Genomic DNA, 25,350 nt, shown 5'->3' with positions numbered 1-25,350 from the left:
ATATAATATTATTATATTAATATAAACCATATACTTGGTTGGTTTAACCTCTGGCTTCCTAGTTAAACTGAATTACATTGTTGCGAAAGGATGATGCATGCCTAAAAAACTTTGTTGGAGAGTCCTTCTGGGGTCAAATTCAGACGGTTCCCTCCAATCTGAATTCTATGTTTCTTTCCACAAGACATTTATTTAGGATATTTCTATCCCACCTTTCTCCACAAACAGAAAACAAAGATTAAAATCCTTCAGCCAGAAGAACAAAAAACCATGACGACACAACAATCCACAAAATCCCACAATTCAGTTAAGACCATTCCCTCCTCCCTGATCCTGAAACCCCCAACTCCTGCCATGGCTCAACGGCTCTAAAAGGCATGTGTTTATAAGGCTTATCCCCAGTGAGTTCCTTGATGTGAATGTAAATGTGAACTACGAATGAAGCTCTGTCCGCACTCCAGGCACGTATAGGGTTTCTCCCCAGTGTGGGTCCTTTGATGTGAACGCAGATGGGAACTCTGAGTGAAGCTCTGTCCACACTCGGGGCATGTGTAGGGTTTCTCTCCAGTGTGAATCCTCTGATGTTTACGTAGACTTCCGCTGTGATTGAACCTCTTTCCACACTCCAGGCATGTATAGGGTTTCTCCCCAGTGTGAGTCCTTTCATGTGCCCACAAACCAGAATTATGAGTGAAACTCTGTCCACACTCCAGGCACGTATAGGGTTTCTCCCCAGTGTGAGTCCTTTGATGTGAACGCAGACTTCCACTCTCGGTGAAGCTCTTTCCACACTCAAGGCATTCGCAAGGCTTCTGCCCAGTGTGAGTCCTTTGATGTGAACGTAGACTTGAACTGTGAGTGAAACTCCTGCCACACTCCAGGCACGTATAGGGCTTCACCCCAGAATGGGTCCTTTGATGTGAACCTAGATCGTCACTCCGAGCAAAGCTCTTTCCACACTCCAGGCAGTTGTAGGGTTTCTCCCCAGTGTGGATCCTTTGATGCCTACGTAGATGTCCACTCTGAATGAAGCTCTTTCCACATTCTAGGCAAGTGTAGGGTTTCTCTCCAGTGTGCGTCCTTTGATGTAAACGTAGATCCGAACGCTGAGTGAAGCTCTGCACGCACTCCAGGCATTTGTAAGGCTTCCCCCCAGTGTGAGTCCTTTGATGTGTATGTCGATGTCTCTCCTGAGTGAAGCTCTGCCCACACTCCAGGCATGGGCACGGTTCCTCCCCTGAGTGCATCCTTTGACGTAAATGTAAGCATCCACTGCCAGGGAAGCTTTTCCCACATTCCGGGCACTGACAGGACTCCTTCCCCGTGCGAGTCCTCTTATGTCGCCGCAGATGATCCCTCTACGTGGAACTTTTACCACACTCCAGGCATCTAGATGCTTTCTCCTCCATGTCAACCATGACATGGGAGTTTAATTGCAAGACAGATACTTGACTCTTCTTTTTCTCTTTGCTTATCTGTAAATGAGGTCCAGAATTCAGCAAGATCATCACCTTGAGGGGATTTCTTCTTCTTCTTCTTCTTCTTCTTCTTCTTCTTCTTCTTCTTCTTCTTCTTCTTCTTCTTCCTATATTACCAAAGTGTCTCCACTTCACCCAAGAGGTTGGTCCTCATAGAGCCCTCCTTTCCCTGGGCAAGAAAGAAGCAAAAGGTAAAGAATGAAAACCAGAGACCTTCTTTACCTCCAAGATTTCCTCCCTTTCCCTTCATGGGTCATGTTGAAAATGGAAATACCAAGAAACGTAGACATCCGGGTCTCAAGCGCGCACACAGGCGCCAACAAAGCCACCGCCGATTCTTTAAAAAGATGGCAATTAATCCAGAAAGAAAGAAGAAAAGGGAGAGAGGAAGAAAGAAGAGAATGAATGAATGAATGGCGGAAGAAAGGGGAACTCCTCCCAAACACCAATTGTGACTGACAGAAGCCAGCCAGGCAGAAAGGAACGGTTCCTGCCAATATTCAAGGGCGTCATTCGCTGCGTAATGGGTTTCCCTGAATTATCAGGATGTGCCAAAGGCTGAGGGACACCAAGAGTGGGGTGGGGTGGGGGGGGGGCTTGTGTGGGGCCTGGTGGCGCTGCTCTTTCCTCCGCTGCTTCCTGCCTCACCAGAGCTGCAACTAGCAAGCAGGGAAGCGCTTCCGGGAGTTCGAGTTGGTGCTCCTGAAATACCTGCAGTCGAGGAGGAGCGTAAGATAGGAACGCAGGCAGGACTGGGGAGGGAGGGAGGGAGGGAGGGAGGGGCACTCGGAGAGTTTCCCACCACACTTTGTGGCCCCTTCTCCTTGGTTACACTTGCTTACAGACTGACCAAGCACACCTCCCTCCCTCCCTCCCCACACAGGCCGCTCTCGTCACCTTGGCCCTGGAAGAGGGGCCGCGTGTGCCCAAGGAAACGTGTCCGGGCCCCAGGGCGGGAGGTGCGACCAGAGCGGGCTCCCCTTGCTTGCGGCCCAGCTCTCGCCTCCCCTGTTTAGAGAGAGAGAGAGAGAGAGAGAGAGAGAAAGGCAGGCAGAATGAAGGAAGGAAGGAAGGAAGGAAGGAAGGAAGGGCAGAGGGAGAGAGGTAGGCAGGCAGGCAGGCAGGCAGGCAGGAGTCTTGCTGCCCAGGCCTTCCCCTCCCCTCCCCTCCTCACGATCCTGCAGAAATGAGGTAGAAAGCTTTCTGGGGGGCATTTTCTGTGAACCAAGGCTTTTGCCTTCCCTGTTGAGAAAGAGAGAGAAAGAGGCAGGCAGAATGAAAGAAAGAAAGAAAGGCAGGCAGGCAGGCGGGAGGCTTGCTGCCCAGGCCCTTTTCCCTGTGCCCCCCCCCCCCCGCCCCACGCAACCCCAGGGTGCCCGCATCAAAACATAAATATGCAATTAACAGCAATGTAAGAGCAACAACACTATAAAACAGTATAAACAGTATAGAACCGTATAAACAATGTAAACCCCTTTCAGCCAAGAAGCAGGACAATCCTACTCAAAGCAACCCCAACAGATGGCCACCCAGCCTCTGCTTCAAAGCCTCCATAGAAGGAGCCTCCACCACACTCCCTCCGGGGAAGGCAGAGAGTTCCACTGCTGAACGGCTCTCACAGTTACAAAGTCCTTCCTAATGTTCAGGTGGGATCTCCCTTCCTGTCGTTTGAAGCCATGAGCAAACCTTTGGATCAACATAAACTTCAGTTTCAATGGAAGGCCCCAGCCCTCGCCCCCCCCCCCCCCGCCCACCCAGCCCCCTTTGTACTGCCATGCAGGAAATGCGCAATCGAAGCACTCCCTGAGAGGTGTGTACCTGTGTGTGTGTGTTGGGGGGGGGGGGTGTAGGGTTTGGGGAGCAAGCAAGGCGGGACGGGGGGGGGGTGTGGCGACAAGGAGAGAGAGAAAGGGGGCTTTTGGCATCAAGGGGGGGGCAAGGACAGGGGGCTTTGGGGAGTGGGGGGGGCAAGAAAGAGGAGGGAGTAAGGAGGGTGTCGTGGAGTGCTCCCCCCCCCCATCTCCCCGGTCCTCAGGGGTCCTTCCCTTCCTTCTTCCCCATTTGTTGTGTGACTCAGGAAGGAGGGGGGGGGAGCCAGCCTGGGGGGGGGGGGAAGGGAGGGTCGTCTCTTTGGGGGAGCAAAGCGGCTGTGCCAGCCCACACGTGTCTGTGTGCGTGGAGGGAGGGGGGGAGGGAGGGGGGGCTGCCTTCCGGGGGATGAAGAAGTACAACTCTCGCGAAGGGCAGAAGTCCCAAGATCATCGTTCCCCAAAAGCCTGGTGGGGCCCTTCTTGTTGTTGTTGTTGTTGTTGTTGTCAGTGCAGCAGCCTTGGCAAAGTGACCAGGACTTAACCCTTCCTGTGCAGTCTGGTGCCCTTGCCCTTGGCAGAACTATCACTCACTATCCCTTGTTTTGGGGGGGGGGGGTGCTCGGCTTCATTGAGAGCCGGCCTGAAAGGGATGAAGGGGCGGAGGGGGGGGGCTCAGCAGCGGGAGGGAAGCCCCCCTCCCCTCCCCCGCCCTTGTCTCTCCTGGGCCCCTCCCTCCCTCCCCCAAAGGCCCTCTCCCCCTCCCCCCCCAAGAAGCCTCACCTGGGACCCCCGCCCTTTTGAGCTTCGCAGAAAGAAAGAAAGAAAGAAAGAAAGAGAAAGGGGGGGGGGAGAGGCAGGAAAGGAAGCCCCCCCCCCCGCAGAAGGGGAGAGGGCCCTCCTTCGCGGCCACGGTGGGCGTGCTTCCCCCGGAGAAGGGCCAGCCCCCCTCCCCCTCCCCCTCCCCCCTCCTCACCTGGGACTCCCGTGGGAACTTCGCAGGAAGGAGAGAGAGGGGGGAGAGGGAGGGAGGGAGGGGGCACTTCCTGCTGGAGGGTCTTCCTGCCTTCCTCTCTGGGCTTCGGAGGGAGGGAGGAAGGGAGGGAGGAATGAGGCGGGGGGAGGAGGAGGAGGGCCCGAGCCCGCCCTTCTGTCTTTTGGGGGGGGGGGAGTGCCGCTCCCTTCTCTTCCGGCTGTGGAGGGAGGGGGGGAGGGGGAGGGGGCGAGCTCCCTGGCCCCGCCCCTCCCTGCCCCCCCCCCCCCGCGGAAGGAGGTCCGCCCATCAGGAGGAGGGAGGGGGCGCTGGCCGTCGTGACTGGCTTGGCTTCCTTCCCTGGGTCCCTCCCCTGTCTGCTCTCTCTCTGTCTCTGTGTCTCTGGCGCCCTCCGGTGGCGAATCCCCCGCCTTGCTCTCCGTGGACGGGAGGGAGGAAGCCCCCCCCCCCTCTCTCCTTGGGCTTGGAGGACTCCTGATGGTAAAGAGGCCTTGCTCCACTTGCCTGGTTCCTGAGTGTGCCTGTGTCCGTGGGAATCCTCGGGGGAGAGGCAGGCCCCGCCGCCCTCCCTCCGGCCAAGGAGGCCCCTCCCCTCCCCCCCCGGAGGCAGAGGACGAAACCCCTCCCCCTCCCCCCCCGGAGGCAGAGGACGAAACCCCTCCCCCTCCCCCCCGGGGTCCCCACTGGGCGGGGGCGGGGGCGGGGCGGGGAGGAGGAGTCCCCGCGGGGCGCCTCGGAACATGGGGGGGGGGGGTCGGGGGGCGGGCAGGCTGAGCCCCTGGGAGACGGAGCCTTGGCTGTCAGTGTGTATTTGGGAGCCTTTCCTCCATCACTATGGAATCATGGACAGGAAGGTGGACACGAGCCAGGAATGGGATGTGGCGGCAAACAAAGCCCGTGGGGTGTCGGCCTCAGGCATCAAGAGGAGGAGCCTAGTGTTTACATCCAGGGAAGAAGTCCTGCTCCCCAGGCTCCATTCTGCCTTGGTGAGACCACTTTACCTGGAATCACATTGTGTCCCATTCTGGGCACCACAACTCAAGAGAGATATTGACTCTCAGCTGGAATACTGTGTCCAGAGAAAGAGGGCGACTCAAATGATAAAAGGTCTGGAGAACAAGCCCTATGAGGAGCGGCTTAAGGAGCTGGGCATGTTTAGCCTGAAGAAGAGAAGGCTGAGAGGAGATATGATGATAGCCATGTATAGGAAAGGAGATGTTGACAAGCTGGAATGTGTCCAGAGAAAGAGGGCGACTCAAAGGATCAAGGGTCTGGAGAACAAGCCCTATGAGGAGCTGCTTAAGGAGCTGGGCATGTTTAGCCTGAAGAAGAGAAGGCTGAGAGGAGACATGATGAGGGCCAGGGATCAAGATGTGAGAGGAAGCCACAGGGAGGAGGAGGAAGGAGCAAGCTTGTTTTCTGCTTCCCTGGAGAGAGACTAGGACGCAATGGAGCCATGGCTTCAAACTACAAGAGAGGAGATTCCACCTGAACATGAGGAAGAACTTCCTGACTGTGAGAGCCGTTCAGCAGTGGAACTCTCTGCCCCGGAGGGAGTGTGGTGGAGGCTCCTTCTTTGGAAGCTTTGAAACAGAGGCTGGATGGCCATCTGTCAGGGGTGCTTTGAATGCAATATTCCTGCTTCTTGGCAGAATGGGGTTGGGCTGGAGGATGGCCCAGGAGGTCTCTTCCCACTCTTCTAGGATTCTAGGATTCTATTGGTTTGTTCTAATCCAAGCTCTCCAGTCCATTTTCGTGTCCTTTTCACTTGGATGTCAATTATTTCCTTCTTGGAGCATTTCCAATTGAGTCCTTCACCGAATGTCTTCTTAGACAACTAGGTCTTAAAGGAGCCCCCGGTGGGTGGCACAGTGGGTTCAACCCCCCGCCCCCCCGTGCTGGTTCGAATCCGGGGAGAGGCAGATGAGCTCCCTCTGTCAGCTCCAGGTCCTCATGCAAAGGGGACGTGAGAGAAGCCTCCCACAAGGATGATAAAACATCAAAAATCATCCAGGCAACGTCCTTGTAGACGGCCAATTCTCTCACAACAGAAGCAACTTGCAGTTTCTCAAGTCGCTGCTGACGTGACAGAAAAACAAAACAAAAAACTAGGTCTTCTTAAATTGTTTCCTAAATGCTAAGGGGGAGGGGCCGCTCTGATCTCGGGGGGGGGGGAGTGCCACAGCTGAGGGAGGGGCCACCACCAAGAAGGAAGGAAGGAAGGCCCTGTCCCTCATCCCCACCAATTGCGCCAATTGTGAATGAAGATCTTAGTGACCTAGCGGGCTCACCGGGGGAGATGCGTTCGGACAGGTAAACGGCCCAGACCCCCCTGGGGCTTTATAGGCCAAGGCCAGCACTTTGAACTGGGCTCGGGAGCAGGCTGGCAGCAGCCGGGGGAGATGGCGGAATTGGGGGGTGGGGGGTGGGGGTGGGTGGGGTGGTTCCGTGCTCCTTGTACCTCGCTGCGGGGAGCGACCCGGCTTCTGCCTGCGGGACTCCTTGGAGCTTCCAAGCCGTCTTCAAAGGAAACCTCGTGTGTTCCTTTTGTTTATTGTTTATTATTATTACTAGTTTTTTTATTACGTGATGATGCATTTGGGCTTGGCCTCATGTAAGCCGCACTGAGTCCCTTGGGGAGATGGAAGTGGGGGAAAAATAAAGTATTATTATTATCATCATCATCATTATCATTATTATTATTATGGCGATGGTATTTCTTATTATTCTTTCTTTCTTTCTTTCTTTCTTTCTTTCTTGTTCTTTTCCGTTCCTATTTCTGCCCTCGTTTCTTTTGTTCCAAATATTGGTTTCTCTGGTTTTAAACTATTTTTCTCTTTTTGCCTTCAGTTGCCTTTGCAGAAATATTATTCTATGGAATTGTGTATTTTTGGAGTTTGAAGGAAGGAAGGAGGCCCGCGGCCCCAGAGGTGATGTCAAGGTAAAGTGCTTTTGACCTAAAGTTCATAATTTTTGTTGTTTATTCTTGACACTTGTCGCATTGTCGTATTTTGTGTTTTATATTGATATTAGATATTTGTGTATTTAATATCAAATAAAAATGCAAAATATTCCGCTTTCACTTTTAGAAATACATAATAAAGCTTCAAATGACCCAACGCTCAGCAGCCAGGTTGCTAACAGGAGCGGCACTCAGGGAGCATACGACTCCTCTGTGGCGCCAGCTCCACTGGCTGCCAATCTGCTACCGGGCACAATTCAAAGTGCTAGCTTAGAGGCTATAAAGCCCTAAACGGTTCTGGCCCTACTTACCTCTCCGAACGCATCTCCTCCTATGAACCAACTAGGACACCAAGATCACAGAATCATAGAATCATAGAATCATAGAATCAAAGAGTTGGAAGAGACCTCAAGGGCCATCCAGTCCAACCCCCTGCCAAGAAGCAGGAATATTGCATTCAAATCACCCCTGACAGATGGCCATCCAGCCTCTGCTTAAAAGCTTCCAAAGAAGGAGCCTCCACCACACTCCCTCCGGGGCAGAGAGTTCCACTGCTGAACGGCTCTCACAGTCAGGAAGTTCTTCCTAATGTTCAGATGGAATCTCCTCTCTTGTAGTTTGAAGCCATTCCTCCATTGCGTCCTAGTCTCCAAGGAAGCAGAAAACAAGCTTGCTCCCTCCTCCTCCCTGTGGCTTCCTCTCACATATTGATACATGGGCCTCATCATGTCTCCTCTCAGCCTTCTCTTCTTCAGGCTAAACATGCCCAGTTCCCTAAGCCGCTCCTCATAGGGCTTGTTCTCCAGACCCTTGATCATTTTAGTCGCCCTCCTCTGGACACATTCCAGCTTAGAGTCAATATCTCTCTTGAATTGTGGTGCCCAGAATTGGACACAATATTCCAGATGTGGTCTAACCAAAGCAGAATAGAGGGGTAGCATGACTTCCTTAGATCTAGACACTAGGCTCCTCTTGATGCCTGAGGCCAAAATCCCATTGGCTTTTTTTGCCGCCACATCACATTCCTGGCTCATGTTTAACTTCCTGTCCACGAGGACTCCAAGATCTTTTTCACACGTACTGCTCTCGAGCCAGGCATTGTCCCCCATTCTGTATCTTTGCATTTCATTTTTTCTGCCAAAGTGGAGTATCTTGCATTTGTCACTGTTGAACTTCATTTTGTTAGTTTTGGCCCATCATCTCTCTAATCTGTCAAGATCGTTTTGAATTCTGCTCCTGTCCTCTGGAGTCTTGGCTCTCCCTCCCAATTTGGTGTCGTCTGCAAACTTGATGATCATGCCTTCTAGCCCTTCATCTAAGTCGTTAATAAAGATGTTGAACAGGACCGGGCCCAGGACGGAACCCTGCTTGTGGCACTCCGCTCGTCACTTCTTTCCAAGATGAAGAGGAAGCATTAGTGAGCACTCTCTGTGTTCATCCACTTAACCAATTACAGATCCACCTCACCGTAGTTTTGCCTCGCCCACATTGGACTAGTTTCCTTGCCAGAAGGTCATGGGGGACCTTGTCAAAGAAGGCCTTCCTGAAATCCAGGTACGCTCCACCCACGGCATTCCCCGCATCTACCCAGCTTGTAGCTCTATCGAAGAAAGAGATCAGATGAGTCTGGCATGACTTGTTTTTGATCAATCCATGTTGACTATTAGCGATGACTGCATTTGTTTCTAAGTGTTTGCAGACCGCTTCCTTAACAATCTTTTCCAGAATCTTGCCCGGTATCGACGTGAGGCTGACCGGACGGTAGTTGTTTGGGTCGTCCTTTTTTCCCTTCTTGAAGATTGGGACCACATTGGCCCTCCTCCAATCTGCTGGAACTTCTCCCGTTCTCCAAGAACTCTCAAAGATGGTTGCCAATGGCTCATTAAGAGCGGCCAGGTATTCCTGGACGACTTCTTTCCCAATTTGGGGTTGGATGTCCTCCAATCCCTCATCCACTCCATCTTGCTGAGGTTGAAGACTCTCTTTTTGTGAGAAGACCGAGGCAAAGAAGGCATTAAGTAGTTCTGCCTTTTCCCTATCCCCTGTCAGCATTGCCCCATCTTCTCCTCGAAGAGGTCCTATCGCCTCCTTGTTTTTCCTTTTTCTACTGACATAAGAATAGAAGCCCTTTTTATTGTTTTTAATGTCCCTGGCAAGTCTGAGCTCGTTTTTTGCTTTAGCCTTGCGGACCTTTTCCCTACAGGTGTTGGCTATTTGTTTGAATTCTTCTTTGGTGATTTCTCCCTTTTTCCACTTCTTGTGCATGTCCCTTTTGTGTCTTAGCACAGTTAGAAGTTCTTTGGACATCCATTCTGGCTTCTTTGCACTTGTCCTATTTTTTCTCTTTGTTGGCACGGTTTGCAATTGCGCCTTGAGTATTTCACTCTTGAGAAATTCCCATCCATCCGTCCAGATCATCTGGGGAGGCCCTGCTCTCGGTCCCGCCTGCATCACAGGCGCGCTTGGCGGGGACAAGAGACAGGGCCTTCTCAGTGGTGGCCCTCGGCTGTGGAACGCCCTTCCTACAGACATCAGATCGGCCCCCTCTCTGCTGGCATTTCGGAGGAAAGTGAAGATTTGGCTGTTCGAACAAGCATTCAATTAAACAGCGTAATTGAACATAGGAATACGCAGTAATGGATGACGAGACTGGATTCTGATTTTACTGTTGAGGCGCTAATGATTGTTATATGGATGTTAATGATTTATGTTACAATTGTTTTTAATTGCCCTGCACTTGTCTCGTGATGTTTTGTATTGTGTTGTTGTTCATCGCTTGGAGTCGCCTGAGGGCTGAGAAAAGCGGTATAGAAATAAAGTAAATAAATAAATAATAAATAAAGAAATCTGTAATGAAGAAATACAATTAAAAAATTCCAAGATGAACTGAGGAAAGTAAAATTTTAAAAAGAGGAAAATATTAGTATAGAATTCTTAAAATATTCATAAAAATAGAAATATTCACATATTCATAAAAAATCCAAAATTATCTGCAGAAATATTCATAGATGTTTACGTAAAGCATCTGCAGAAATAATCAGAAATAAGGGCCGTGATGATAATGGAACTAATAGCAAAAAAAGAATGGCATTCTGTCTCAGCCTCAAGCAAGAGTTTGCGGGCGGTTTTCCATTTCCAGAAGGCTTTCAAAGGTTTTCAAGCCGATGGAGGAAGACGGAAGGGATTCCTGACTTTGACGCAAAGGAAAGAAGGAAGGAAGGAGGAAAGAAGGAGGAAACACTGCATGTGGCCGGGTTTGGAGACTAGATAACTATAACTATCTATATAAATCAAAATGTCATGTTCGTTTGTGGGATTAATGGAACTCAAAAACCACTGGGGGAATTGACACCAAATTTGGACACAAGGCTCCTCTCAGGCCAACGAGTGACCTTCACTCATAAAAACACTGAAAAACACAGCAGAAGGGAATTAAAAAGCCCCAAAAAGCTAAATGACAATACTGAAAAAAGGGAAGAAAGAGGGAGGGAAGGGGAGAAAAGAAAGAAAGAAAGAAAGAAAGAAAGAAAGAAAGAAAGAAAGAAAGAAAGAAAGAAAAGAGAGAGGGGGGAAGAAAGAAGGAAAGGGAGAAGGAAGGAAGGAAAGTTAGAGAAGGAAGGAAGGAGGGAAGGAAAGAAAAAAGGGAAAGAAGGAAGGAAGGGGGAAAGATGTAGAGAAAGAGGGAGGGAAGGAAAGAAAGAAAGAGAAGGAAGAAAAGAGAGACAACATAAGAGAAAGAAAAAGGGGAAAGGAAGGAAAGAGAAAGAGAAGGGAGGAAGAAGAGAAGAAAAAACAGGAAGGAAGGAAAGAGGGAGGGAAGGAAGGAGGGAAAGAGGGAAGGAGAGAAAGAGGGAAGGAAAGAAGGAAAGAGAAGGAAGAAAAGAGGGAGAGAAGGAAGGGGGAAGATGTAGAGAAAGAGGGAGGGAAGGAAAGAAGGAAAGAGAAGGAAGAAAAGAGAGACAGCAGAAGAGAGAAAAAGGGGGAAGGAAGGAAAGAGGAAGAGAAGGGAGGAAGAAGAGAAGAAAAAATGGGAAGGAAAGAGGGAGTGAAGGAAGGAAGGAAGGAAGGAAAGAGGTAGAGAAGGAAGGAAGGAGAGAAAGAGGGAGGGAAAGAAAAAGGGGGAAGGAAGGAAAGTTAGAGAAGGAAGGAAGGAGAGAAGGAAAGAAAAAAAGGGAAAGAAGGAAGGAAAGAGGGAGAAGGAGGGGAAGATGTAGAGAAAGAGGGAGGGAAGGAAAGAAGGAAAGAGAAGGAAGAAAAGAGAGACAGCAGAAGAGAAAGAAAAAGGGGGAAGGAAGGAAAGAGGAAGAGAAAGGAGGAAGGAAAGAAGGAGTGAAGGAAGGAGGGAAAGAAGGAGAGAAAGAGGGAAGGTTGGCCACAGCAACACGTGGCGGGTACAGCTAGTGCTAAATAATTATAATAACTCACCAAAGTTATGATATTATAATAATATTACTAGTATTATTGTAATGTCCCCAAAGGCACTCAAGGCAGATCAAAATAATAATAATGTCAGGGGTATAATAATCATAATATCTCTCTTTCTGTCCATCGCATTGTTATGCTGAGAGCCAGGACTTTGGACCATTTAAAGCCAAGAAAGTATGATAAACGGCCAAATACGCCTGGAGAGAAAGCGGTTTGGCTTGAATGCAGTCACGATGCAAACCATGTCCAACCACGCTTATAACGGAGCGAGAGACGCACGCAAGGCCGTGGTGTGGATTGAAAGGCATGAGATCCAAATAGGTTTGGCTGCAAGTGAGGCCGGTGTTTGGGCCTCATGCGGCCCTCTGCTTCGCCCTCTTCAATCCCAACACACCCCGTTTCTTGAGGCTGTTCAGCCCACGAGGGGCCATCAGGGCTTCAAGACTGCGGCTGGTCATTCTTCCCATTCCTGCCAAGGCACCCTCTTCACTGCTACAAACGTGCCTGGAAATGGGATTTGCCCCCGAATGGCACGCCTGCCTGCCTCTCTTGGGATCAATCCCTGAACGGCTTTCCAATCTGCCTTCTGAGGATTTTTACATTTTTAATCCTAGAATCCTAGAATCCTAGAGTGGGAAGAGACCTCCTGGGCCATCCAGTCCAACCCCATTCTGCCAAGAAGCAGGAATATTGCATTCAAAGCACCCCTGACTGATGGCCAGCCAGCCTCTGCTTCAAAGCTTCCAAAGAAGGAGCCTCCACCACACTCCCTCCGGGGAAGGCAGAGAGTTCCACTGCTGAACGGCTCTCACAGTCAGGAAGTTCTTCCTCATGTTCAGGTGGAATCTCCTCTCTTGGAGTTTGAAGCCATTGCTCCATTGTGTCCTAGTCTCTCTCCAGGGAAGCAGAAAAAAAGCTCCCTCTCTCCTCCTCCTCCCTGTGGCTTCCTCTCACATATTTATACATGGCCCTCATCATATCTCCTCTCGGCCTTCTCTTCTTCAGGCTAAACATGCCCAGCTCCTTAAGCCGCTCCTCCTAGGGCTTGTTCTCCAGACCCTTGATCATTTTAGTCGCCCTCCTCTGGACACATTCCAGCTTGTCAATAATACTTATTTTTGACCTTGTTGGCACTGAAATTATGGCGTGCTTTATATTATGGCTCTATTTCTATCCTTTTATCTCTAAAAAGAGACCCATCCCCTCTGGGAGAGAGAGAGAGAGAGAGAGAGAGAGAGAGAGAGAGAGGCGGCCTGAAGGGCCTCTGGTGCCGCTGAGCATTCAATGGGCTTCTCCTTATGTGTCAATCGTGTTGAGCTTTATTCTGGTCTATGGTTCATTGTAGCAGTCTTAGGCTTCCTGGAGCCTCTGTTGAGAGGGAAGGCAGCATGGAAAGGCCTTCTAGTGCCGGAGCCCCTTGGAGTTGGAAGGAGGGGCCCCAGAGGCAGGCGCACCCCCCCACACACACACACACGCCTCCCCCACCTGCAGACCCGCCCTCCTGAGGCACTTCCTCCCCTTGTTCACCCCTTCCGAGTTCTCCCCTCAGGCACGCACTGCTCCATAGACTTCTCTCTCATCCAGGGTTTAATAATAATAATAATAATAATAATAATAATAATAATGATGATGATGCTTTATTTATATCGGCACCACCTCCCCAAAGGGGATCCGGGGAGGCTAACCTGAGGCCAAGCCCAACAATTACAACAAATCAAAATAAAATACATACAGCAAATAATAACATCAGGTGAAATGTAATCAAAGCACATTCGTACAAAACCAAGTACAGGGAATGAAATAAAATAATAACAATGTGCACAGCGGGCCGGGCCAAGTTCAAAGGGTAGAATCACAATATGAAAACAAACCCTGGGTGAGATGGATGAGCAGGGGGGGGGTGTGCCTGGGGGGGGGGGATTTCAGGTGGGAATATCATGGAAGGAGGAGACAAAGTGCACCAGTGGGCATGTTGTGCTGAGCTGGACACGGTGTGGGGATTGCATTCATTCCTCAACGGCACACCAAAACAGCCAGGCTTTTATGCTCTTCCTGAAGGCTGCCAGGGTGGGCGCTTGCCTAATCTCTCCAGGTAGTGAATTCCAAAGCTGAGGGGCCACCACGGAGAAGGCTCTATCCCTCATCCCCGCAAATCGCGCTTGCAACGGAGGGGGAAGTGAGAGGAGGGCCTCCCCAGAAGATCGGAGGGGTCGTGCAGGTTCATAGAAGGAAATGCGGTCACGAAGGTAGGCGGGTCCCAAACTATTCAGGGCTTTGTAGGTGATAACCTGCACCTTGAATTGGGCCCGGAAGATGAACGGCAGCCAAAGGAGCTCCTTAAACACCGGAGTAGACCGCTCCCTGTAATTAGCCCTGGTTAACAGTCTGGCTGCTGAATGCTGGACCAGTTGAAGTTTCCGGGCTGTCTCCAAGGGCAGCCCCACATAGAATGTGTTGCAGTAATTCAATCTAGAGGTAACTACGTGGTCAAATCGGACTTCACGGGGTACGGTCGCAGCTGGTGCACGAGCTTTAATGGTGCAAAGGCCCTGGAGCAACTAGCAGCAACGGGGGGCAGCTTAGCGCAGGTCACTCCCCGGGTGTGGTAGCAGGGCGAGAGTTGGCCTCAGCCTAGTCTGCAGTCTGTGGTGGCAATAGCCGCCCCCCCCCCCATTGCGGTGGGGCAATAGCAGCCCCCCCCCCCCGGAAGTGCGGAGGCCGGAGGCGTGGGAGGCACGGTTAAGGAAGCACGGGTAAAAAATTCCACAAAGTAGGGACATTATATTAATTTTAATATTTATACACTATACTAAAATAATGTATAAATATTAAAATTACTTTAGCATCCCTATATCACAGATTTTCACTAATTGCGGGTGGTTCTGGAATGTGAGGGAACCCTGTACATGAACCCGCTGGGTGAGGCCATCTCTACGCGGATGACACCCAACTCCACTACTCCTTTCCACCTTGGATACAGTTTGTGACAGCTGTGGCGGCCTGGATGAGGGCAAACAAGTGGAAGATTAATCCTGACAAGACAGAGGTCCTCCAGGCCAATCACAGGCCGGATCGGGGTATAGGGTGGCAACTAAGCAGTGCAATTGATTGATTATTGGAATATGGATTAATGGACAGCGAGATTGGATGCTGATTCTATTGATGAGACGTGATGGATTGTTGTTTTTCTGTATTGTTGTATTGATGTTCTGATGTTAATCAATGGATGTTACTGTTTTAAATGATTAATGATTTTGTATTGTATTGTTGATACTGGTTGTTAACCGCTCTGAGTCGCCTGAGGGCTGAGAAGAGCGGTATACAAGTGAAGCAAATAAATAAATAAATAAACAAACCTGTGCTGGACGGGGTTGCCCTCCCCCTGAAGACACAGGTCCGCAGCCTGGGGGTCCCCCTGGACTCAGTGCTAACGCTTGATGTTCAGGCGTCGGTGGTGGCTGGGAGGGCCTTTGCACCATTAAAGCTCGTGCACCAGCTATGACAATACCTGCCTGATTTGGCCAAGGTGGTCCACGCTTTAGTTACCACTAGATTGGACTATGGCAACACAGTCTTCAATTGATCGGCAGCCAGATTGCTAGCTGGAGCAAATTACAGGGAGCGATCTATCCCCCCCCCCCCCCCGCCCTGTTTAAGGAGTTCCTTCGGCTGCCGTTCATCTTCCGCGCCCAATTCAAGGTGCAGGTTATCACCTACAAAGCCCTGAACGGTTAGGGACCCGCCTACCTTCGCGACTGCATTTCCTTCTATGAACCTGCACAGCCGATCTTGCGGGGAGGCCCTCCTCTCGCTCCCACCCCCATCGCAAGTGCGGCTTGTGGGGAAAAGGAGAGAGCCTTCTCGGTGGTGGTCCCCCGGTTTTGGAACTCACGACCTGGGGAAATTAGGTAAGCACCCACCTCGTCAGCTTTTAGGAAAAGCTTGAAAACTTGGCTGTCCACATTGCTTTTGATGAATGAGCAACAAATCCCCATCTCATGACTGTTCCCAGCATAAACTGGTCCTCTTTATCTCACCCCCTGGCAGGAAATACACCCCACCGCTTGTCCCATCCATATCACCTGCCAGGTCTCCCCCGTCTCACCCTATTTCCCCTGAGTTTATCCTTGCATTTGGCCCACTTCGTTTAACGCTTGTTTTGACTTTAGTGCACCCGTTCCCTGTGTTTTATCCCATTGCGTGGCTTTTTTCTTTCTTTCTTCTCTTTCTTCTATTTTTTGTATTTTATTTCAGTTATTATCTGCTGTATGCATTTTATTTTGTTTATTGTATTTGTTGGGCTTGACCAACAAATAATGCATGAGATTTCCAAGGGCTGGCTCAAAAAGCCACGTTTTTACTTTTTTAGGGAAGGTCAGGAGGGAGGGGGCTGATCTAATATCCCTAGGGAGGGAGTTCCACCACTGATGGGCCACCACTGAAAAGGCCCTGCCTCTCGTTCCCACTAGTCGTACCTGCAAAGAAGGCGGGACCAAGAGCAGGGCCTCCCCAGACGATCTTAAACTCCTAGATGTTCATAGGGAGAGATACATTCAGACAGGTAAGCTGGGTCGGAACTGTTTATGTCTTTATAGCCTAAAGCCAGCACTTTGAATTGTGCTTGGAAGCAGACCGGCACCAGTCGAGCGGACATGGCAGAGGGCCATATTCTCCCTGAACGCCACTCTGGTGAGCAATCTGGCTGCTGCCCGTTGGACTATTTAAAGTTTCTAAGCAGTTTTCAAAGGCAACCTCATGTAGAGTGTGTTACAGTAGTTTGTACAGGGTGTAACCAGAGCATGGACCACCGTGGCCAAGTCCGACTTCCCAAGGTACAGGCGCAGCTGGCGCACAAGTTTTAATTGTGCGAAACCTCCCCTGGCCACCGCCGAGACCTGGGGTGCCAGGCTCAGCGATGAATCTAGGAGGACTCCCAAGCTGCGAACCTACATGTGTCCAGAGGAGGTCTGGAGAACAAGCCCTATGAGGAGCGGCTTAAGGAGCTGGGCATGTTTAGCCTGAAGAAGAGAAGGCTGAGAGGAGATATGATGAGAGCCATGTATAAATATGTGAGAGGAAGCCACAGGGAGGAGGAGGGAGCAAGCTTGTTTTCTGCTTCCCTGGAGACTAGGACGCAATGGAACAATGGCTTCAAACTACAAGAGAGGAGATTCCATCTGAACATGAGGAAGAACTTCCTGACGGTGAGAGCTGTTCAGCAGTGGAACTCTCTGCCTTGGAGTGTGGTGGAGGCTCCTTCTTTGGAAGCTTTGAAACAGGGGCTGGGTGGCCATCTGTCAGGGGTGCTTTGAATGCAATATTCCTGCTTTTTGGCAGAATGGGGTTGGACGGGATGAAGGCCCATGAGGTCTCTTCCCACTCTAGGATTCTATGATTCTATGATCTTCGGGGGGGGGGGGTGTAACCCCATCCAACACAGGCTGTAACCGTATGCCCTGTTTGGCCTTACGACTGACCAGGAGAACCTCTGTCTTGTCTGCTTTCAATTTCAATTTGTTCGTCTCCATCCCGCTCCAGTTCAGAACCTGAACAGCCTCTTTAGTCGCAGGTGGGAAGGAGTGGCAGAGTTGAATGCCTTCTGTGTACAGATGCCATCAGACTCCAAAACTCTGGATGATCTCCCCCAGCGGCTTCATGTAGATGTTACACAACATGGGAGAGAGTATTGATCCCTGCCGGACCCCACAGGACAATGGCTGTGGGGCCGAGCAGGTGTCCCCCAACAACACCACCTGGGAGCAGCGTCCAGGAAGGACTGCGAAACAGACCCATTCCCACGAGGCCTCCCAGAAGGAGACCGTGGTCTACGGTATCAAAGACAGCTGAGAGGTCCAGCAGAACCAGCAAGGGCACAGGATGTGTTTTCAAATCCCAAATACCCAATATGCCCAAATTTGAATTCTGGTGGGGTTGGGGGATTGATTTTGTCATTTGGGAGCTGTAGTGGCTGGGATTTATAGTTCACCTACAATCAAAGACCATTCTGAACACCACCAATGATGAAATTGCACCAGACTTGGCACACAGAACTCCCCTGACCAAGAGAAAATACTGGGAGGATCTGGTGGACATCAACCTTGAATTTTTGGAGTTGTAGTTCACCTACATCCAGAGAGCACTGTGGACTCAAACAATGATGGATCTGGACCAAACTTGGCACGAATACTCAATATGCTGAAATGTGAACACTGGAGGAGTGTGAGAAAAATAGACCTTAACATTTGGGAGTGGTAGTTGCTGGGATTTATAGTTCACCTACAATGATATAACATTCTGAACCCCACCAACGATAGAGTTGGACCAAACTTCCCACACAGAACCCATGACCAACAGAAAATACTGTTTTCTGATGGTCTTTGGTGACCCCTCTGACAGCCCCTCGTGACCCCCACAGGGGTCCTGACCCCCAGGTTGAGAACCACTGCTTTAGATGGAGTCAGAGTGGTGTTCAGTTTGACTTGTAATGCCTAGCCACACACACACTAGTCTCCTCTTCATTCATTTCATTGCTGTCATTTATTAATGTTAAGTTTGTTTATATAATTTGTGTTTAATGTTGGCTATGTTAGATGTAAATTAAATGATAGGTTTATTTATTTAGTACACTTGTATACCGCTAATATCTCAGCCTAAAACGGCGACTCATTGCGGTTTACAACATTTAAAAACAACAATAATTCCGATTAAAAATATAAAACACATACATATACAATACACAGTATTGGGCCACCAATACAGACCAATGCATCTCTTAATTAAAATCATAATCCAATTTCGTTGTCTATGATTGCCAGTCCTTGATCAAAAACTTCATCGCATCGGATTAGCCGAATGCTTGCTCAAACATCCATGTTTTCAGTTTTTTCCGAAATGCCATCAGCGAGGTGGCTGATCTTATCTCTATAGGGAGGGCATTCCAAAGCCGCGGGGCCACCACAGAAAAGGCCCTGTCTCTCGTTCCCGCGAGCCGCACCTGTGAAGCAGGCGGGATGGAGAGAAGGGCCTCTCCTGAAGATCTTAGGGTCCTGGTGGGCTGATAGGCCGAGATACGTTCGGATAGATATGTAGGGCCAGAACCGTTTAGGGCTTTAAAGGCCAAAGCCAGCACTTTGAATTGGGCCCGGTAGCTAATCGGTAGCCAGTGGAGCTGGTACAGCAGAGGAGTTGTATGCTCCCTGCGCCCTGCTCCTGTTAATACCATGGCTGCCGCCCGTTGGACTAGCTGGAGCTTCCGGGCCGTCTTCAAAGGCAACCCCACGTAGAGAGCGTTGCAGTAGTCAAGGCGGGATGTAACCAGAGCGTGGACTACCGTGGCCAAGTCAGACTTCCCAAGGTACGGTCGCAGTTGGCGCACGAGTCTTAACTGTGCGAATGCTCCCCTGGTCACCGCCGAAACCTGGGGATCCAGGCTCAGCGATGAGTCCAGGGTCACACCCAAACTGCGAACCTGTGTCTTCAGGGGGAGTGCGACCCCGTCTAACACAGGCTGTAACTCTATACCCTGTTCGGCCTTGCGACTGACCAGGAGCACCTCTGTCTTGTCTGGATTCAATTTCAATTTGTTCGCCCCCATCCAGACCGTCACAGCAGCCAAGCACCGGTTCAGGAAATCGACAGCCTCCTTAGTAGCAGGTGGGAAGGAGTGACAGAGTTGGACATCATCTGCGTACAGATGACACCGCACCCCGAAACTCCGGATGATCTCGCCCAGCGGTTTCATGTAGATGTTAAACAACATGGGGGATAGTATTGAACCCTGAGGAACCCCACAAAACAAAGGTTGTGGGGTAGAACAGGAGTCCCCCAGTAACACCTTCTGAGACCGGCCCTCGAGGAATGACCGGAGCCACTGCAGAGCAGTACCTCCGAGACCCATTCCCGCGAGGCGTCCCAGAAGGATACCGTGGTCGACGGTATCGAAGGCCGCTGAGAGGTCGAGTAGCACCAACAGGGACACACTCCTCCTGTCGAGCTCCCGACGGAGATCATCCACTAAGGCGACCAAGGCTGTCTCGGTACCATGCCCTGGCCTAAAGCCAGACTGTGCCGGATCCAGATAATCCGTGTCTACCAAGAATGCCTGGAGTTGTGAGGCCACCACACGTTCCATGACTTTGCCCAAAAAGGGGAGATTGGAAACAGGCCGATAGTTAACCAATTGAGTGGGGTCCAGTGATGGTTTCTTCAACAGCGGTTTTATCACAGCTTGCTTTAAGCTGGCTGGAAATATGCCTTCCCGGAGGGAGGCATTAACCACCACCTTAGCCCACTCGGCCAATCCCCCTCTGGCCTCCTTTAGAAGCCAGGATGGGCAGGGGTCTAGGATGTATGTGGTAGGTCTCATTCCTCCAAGCACCTTGTCCACATCCTCGGTTTGAACTAATTGAAATGAATCCATCAAAATTGGACAAGCAGATGCTCGTGTTACATTCTCAGAGACTGCCGTTAATATGGTGTCCAGTCCAGAGCGGATCAAAGCGACTTTGTCTGCAAAGAACTGAGCAAAGGCTTCACAGCGAGCTGCCGAGTCATCAGGGCACCCATCCTGAGTGGTGGGTTTTAACAGGCCTCTGACAACTCGGAACAGTTCGGCCGGACGGTTCTTTGCAGACGCAATAGTGGCCGCAAAGAAAGTTTTCTTTGCGGCTCTTATTGCTGCGGCGTATGACCTTAAAAAGGACACAAACCGTGTTCGATTTGGCTCGCTCGGATCCGAACGCCACACGCCCTCTAGTTCTCTCTTCTTTCGCTTCAACGCCGCCAGCTCCTCAGTAAACCAAGGGGCTGGTTTAGTTCGGCTACTTGAGAGGGGACGTTCTGGAGCGATCGTGTCTATTGCCCTAGTCATCTCCCCATTCCAGAGAGCGACCAGGGCATCAACAGGATCACCAACCGAGGTGGCGGGAAATTCCCCAAGAGCCATCAGGAATCCCTCCGGATCCATAAGCCTCCTGGGGCGGACCAATTTAATAGGTCCTCCACCTCTGCGGAGGTTAGGGGGTGCAGTAAGTCTAAAGCTGACCAGGTGGTGGTCGGTCCATGGCAACGGAGAGATGGATAACTCCTCAACACCGCCGCCTTCCTCCCATCCCTGACAGAAAACCAAGTCCAATGTATGTCCAGCACTGTGGGTGGGGCCAGATACTTGTTGGGACAGCCCCATGGTCGCCATGGTAGACATGAAGTCCTGAGCCGCTCCCGTTAGGGCAGCCTCGGCGTGGACATTGAAGTCCCCCAGCACAAGCAGCCGTTGGGACTCCAATGCCAGGTCCGAGACCACCCCCGCTAGCTCAGGTAGGGAGACTGTAGTGCAGCGAGGTGGACGGTACACTAGCAGAATCCCTAATCTGTCCCGGTCACCCACCCTCAGGTGGACGCATTCAAAATTTGTTGACTGAGGGATGGGGGTCCTGGTCAGAAGAATGGAATCTCTGTAGACTACTGCAACCCCGCTTCCCCGCCCTCCGGATCTCGGTTGGTGCTGCACAGAGAACCCGGGTGGACAAAGCTGGGTCAAATTTACACCTCCCGCTTCGTCCAGCCAGGTCTCTGTGATGCACGCCAGATCTGCCCGTTCATCCAGGATTAAATCTTGGATGAAAGTTGTTTTGCCATTGACAGATCTGGCGTTCAACAGCACCACTTTCAATCCTGAGGGACCGCCAACCTGGTTACACCTACTTACCGTATCAGGAGACCGATTTGGAATTACTAATGTTGTTCCACGTTCCCTAGGCCGAATTAAAGGTCTCCCTTTCCGGTATCTCCCCTTCCCCACCACGACTTCTATGGGGGCTCCTCGGTTAACGGAAGCCTCTCCCTCCTCCATGACGCATTCAACACCTATAATAACAACCCAAGGATCATTGTAGATTGTTTGACATATTACAGTTCCAGTTTGCCATGGCTTTGCCTTCCAAGCGTTTCCCGTTCCTATTATATTATATTCGGGTCCCCCTGAGCTACTCCATTCCCTCTGACCCACATATACAATTAGCGACCAAATTAACAGGTGCCAAGGAGTGGATAATGACATGAGTAACAGTTGTTAAGCACAGTCAAGGGTTGGTTAAGGCTCTTGGAGTACAGATGGAGACTTATGTCAACACACACGATAGAATAACAATTAAAATGCGGTGGCTTGACAATTAACCCCGAAGTGTTTAAATAAAGTGCGTCATGGAGGCCTAATTCAACGCTAGATGTATCGAATCAGTTAAAGTGCTAGAGTTGGTTAAAGTGCCACAGAAAAAGTAATTTAAAGTACTAATGGCATAAAGTGCTAAGATCACGCAATTAATGGAATGCTCCGCATACCCAACTGAACTGAGACAGCACAGTTGAGAAGGTGGTCATACAATCAGGGTTAGTTAGCACCATCAAAAGAGGTCAGCACAATTAAGATGATCAACACAGTTTACGATAGTGGTCAATACAATCAGAGATGATTAGCACACTCGAAAAATGGATTACAAGGTCAAAAGGATCAGCACAACAGACGGGTTAACAACGAACAGCACAGTTTGTCCAGGATTGGATCAGCGAGATGCAAGGTGGCAGCAATTTGGTCACAGGTGGCCGACTCAGTCTTCCGGAGGTGGTGGGCTCTAAGTTAACGGCCGCGATGGTGGGCGGCTCGCGCCTGATGGCGGGCAGACCACCCCTCCCCCCCTCACAGGATGACAATACTCGGCCGAGAGTTTTAGTAATCAACACAAGAATATAGGAGTCTCAATAGTCGGTCGGCACAGGGCTGCTGTAGGTACTCTTCCTAAGGCAAACTTGCCAGTAACAGGAGGTTGGAGAATGCAGTCAGCCAACCAGATGGAAATAATACAACTCGGTCAACACAAACTCGGTCGGCACAAATAGTCAGTCAGCCAGATGGAAATAATATAGCTCGGTCAACACAAACTTGGTCAGCACAAATAGTCAGCCAGATAGTACAACACAGACTCGGTCAACACAGTCACACAGCCTGATGATGACAACACAGTTCAATCAAAACAGGGCCGACTCAAGCCGGAGCCGATGAAGGCCGAACTGAACCAGCAGAGGGCCGGTGCGATGGAGGACGGGGGTCTCGAAGGTCGGGGGACGGGGGGTCTCAAAGGGTGCCAGGACGCCGGAAAATACCGGAGTTGCAGCTACGGGCGCCTCACTGCAGACGGGCCGCGGAGCAGGCCGGACCACGCATTAGGCCCCAGCTGCGACAGATGGAGGATCGCGGCCCGCCTCCTCTGGAAGACCAGGCGCGGCCGCGCGGCAGCAGGGACGCCGAGGTCGCGGCAGCTCGGCGCAGCAGGGCTTTTTGTGTTCACAAAAAGCAGCTACACAATAGTTCTCCAGGGAGCAACAACATAGGCCAACATCACGAGTAGAGCCTAGAAAGGCAGGCTGATAGCAAGGTGCAGCTGGGAGACAGAAGTTCTTAAAGCCTCCTTTCCTGGCTTGCTTTCTCACCAGTGTGGGGGAGATGCAGCCAGGACGCCGACCCTCTCCTGTTCTTGCAGGCAGGCTGATAGCAGGGTGTAGCTGGGAGACAGAAGTTCTTAAAGCCTCCTTTCCTGGCTTGCTTTCTCACCAGTGTGGGGGAGATGCAGGTTATGATGTTATGTATCTATTTTGGTAGAATTTTGCTGCAGATATTGTTTTTTGTGACATTGTTGTTTGTTTTGTGTTTCTTATTTATGAATTGGATCTGGCATTGAATGTTTGCCGTCTTCTGTTGGAATCCATCCAGAGTCCCCTTGGGGAGAGAGGGCGGAATATAAATAAAGTTTTATTATATTATTATAAAAAAACTACTTATTAAGGATTAGAGAAGAAAAGTAGTTGAGTATATCCAAATGGCCAAGATCTCCAATGGCATAAGGGGAGGAAACAAAGAAGAAAATGGAGACGGGCCATTGGGTATTTAGAAAGAAAGACAAAAATAGATTATGAAATAGCCAAACTGGGGATTTATTAACTATAAGGACAGATTTTTGTAAGATACTAGTTGTATACGGTGTGGTGTTGGAAGCCATGGGTGGGAGTTCACAGCTGAGATTGAGTAAATAATACTTGTATTTTGATTGTTGAACTTTTATGTATCTTTCAAAAAAGGTACTATAATTAGAATTTAATAAAAATGCAACATAAATGATACAATAATATTTGCCCTAGGTTCAGGGTGCAAATCTGCATTCCCACCAAAAGACCCGCACAGGCGAGATGCCACATCAGTTCATGGAATGTGGAAAGAACTTCAGTCAGAGTGGAGACCTGTGTTCCAATCAAAGGACCCACACGGGGGAGAAGCCACATCAATGCATAGAATGTGGAAAGAGCTTCAGTCGGAGTGGAAATCTGCGTCACCATCAAAGAACCCACACAGGGGAGAAGCCATATACATGCATGGAATGTGGAAAGAGCTTCAGTCTGAGTGGAAATTTGCATCAACATCAAAGGACCCACACAGGGGAGAAGCCATGCACATGCATTGAATGTGGAAAGAGCTTCAGCCGGAGTGGAAATCTGTGGTGCCATCAAAGGACCCACACAGGGGAGAAGCCACATGAATGCCTGGAATGTGGAAAGCGCTTCAGTCAGAGTGGAGAGCTCCATTCCCACCAAAGGACTCACACAGGCGAGAAGCCACATCAGTGCATGGAATGTGGAAAGAACTTCAGTCAGAGTGGAAAACTGCATTGCCATGAAAGTACCCATACAGGGGAGAAGCCACATCAATGCATGGAATGTGGAAAGAGCTTCAGTCAGAGTGGAAATCTGCGTTCCCATCAAAGGGCCCACACAGGGGAGACACCATATCAGTGCATCGAATGCGGAAAGAGTTTCAGTTGGAGTGGAGACCTGCATTCCCATCAAAGGATCCACACAGGGGAGAAACCACATAAATGCATAGAATGTGGAAAGAGCTTCATTCAGAGTGGACATCTGCGTCACCATCAAAGGACCCACACAGGGGAGAAGCCACATCAATGCATAGAATGTGGAAAGAGCTTCAATCGGATTGGAAATCTGCGTCGCCATCAAAGGACCCACACAGGGGAGAAGCCATATACATGCATGGAATGTGGAAAGAGCTTCAGTCAGAGTGGACATCTGCGTCACCATCAAAGGACCCACACAGGGGAGAAGCCATATACATGCATGGAATGTGGCAAGAGCTTCGGTTGGAGTGGAAATTTGTGTTCCCATCAAAGGACCCACACAGGGGAGAAGCCACATCAATGCCTGGAATGTGGAAAGAGCTTCAGTCAGAGTGGAGAGCTCCGTTCTCACCAAAGGACCCATACAGGAGAGAAGCCGTATACATGCATGGAATGTGGAAAGAGCTTCAGCCTGAGTGGAAATCTGCGTCACCATCAAAGGACCCACACGGGGGAAAAGTCACATCTATGCATTGAATGGGGCAAGAGCTTCCATCAGAGTGCAAATATGTGTCATCATCAATGGACCTACACAGGGCAGAAGCCACATCAATTCATTTAAAGTGGAAAGAGCTTCAGAGTGAAGAGCTCTGTTCCTGCCAACTGACCCACACAGGAAAGAAGCCACATCTATGCATGGAATGGGGACAAAGCAGTCAGAGAGGAAGTCTGCATTCCCATCAAAGGACCCACACAGGGGAGAAGCCATATACATGCATAGCATATG

General features: G+C 50.3%; 2 protein-coding genes across 2 annotated transcripts; one reads left to right on the top strand and one right to left on the bottom strand.

Annotated features, from left to right (window-relative positions):
- Positions 1-325: 325 nt before the first annotated feature.
- Positions 326-17,195, bottom strand: LOC132782344 (zinc finger protein 180-like). The gene is made up of 4 exons (XM_067468829.1): positions 17,145-17,195; positions 2,376-2,486; positions 1,512-1,585; positions 326-1,356 (listed from the first exon to the last, which is right to left on the bottom strand). Exons 1-4 carry the CDS (start codon positions 17,193-17,195, stop codon positions 393-395), a joined length of 1,200 nt encoding a protein of 399 aa, XP_067324930.1. The 3' UTR covers positions 326-392.
- LOC132782145 (zinc finger protein 135-like) lies at positions 7,169-25,350 on the top strand. The gene is made up of 2 exons (XM_067463177.1): positions 7,169-7,221; positions 23,857-25,350. Exon 2 carries the CDS (start codon positions 23,905-23,907, stop codon positions 25,183-25,185), a length of 1,281 nt encoding a protein of 426 aa, XP_067319278.1. The 5' UTR covers positions 7,169-7,221; positions 23,857-23,904; the 3' UTR covers positions 25,186-25,350.

The sequence above is a fragment of the Anolis sagrei genome, chromosome 1 (assembly GCF_037176765.1).
Source record: "Anolis sagrei isolate rAnoSag1 chromosome 1, rAnoSag1.mat, whole genome shotgun sequence".
Classification (NCBI taxonomy): Eukaryota; Metazoa; Chordata; class Lepidosauria; order Squamata; family Dactyloidae; genus Anolis; species Anolis sagrei.
Note: the sequence above shows the minus strand (reverse complement) of the source record. Positions and strands in the feature narration are given on the sequence as shown.

What these genes read in the sequence shown, in the direction of transcription:
- LOC132782145 (XM_067463177.1), top strand. Translation starts at nt 23,905, where the DNA reads ATGCCACATCAGTTCATGGAATGTGGAAAGAACTTCAGTCAGAGTGGA.
- LOC132782344 (XM_067468829.1), bottom strand. Translation starts at nt 17,195, where the DNA reads ATGGAGACGAACAAATTGAAATTGAAAGCAGACAAGACAGAGGTTCTC. An exon ending in ACAAGACAGAGGTTCTCCTG is followed by an intron (nt 2,487 to 17,144) that starts GTCAGTCGTAAG and finishes CTCTCTAAACAG; the next exon opens with GGGAGGCGAGAGCTGGGCCG. An exon ending in GCCCCTCTTCCAGGGCCAAG is followed by an intron (nt 1,586 to 2,375) that starts GTGACGAGAGCG and finishes TTGGTAATATAG; the next exon opens with GAAGAAGAAGAAGAAGAAGA.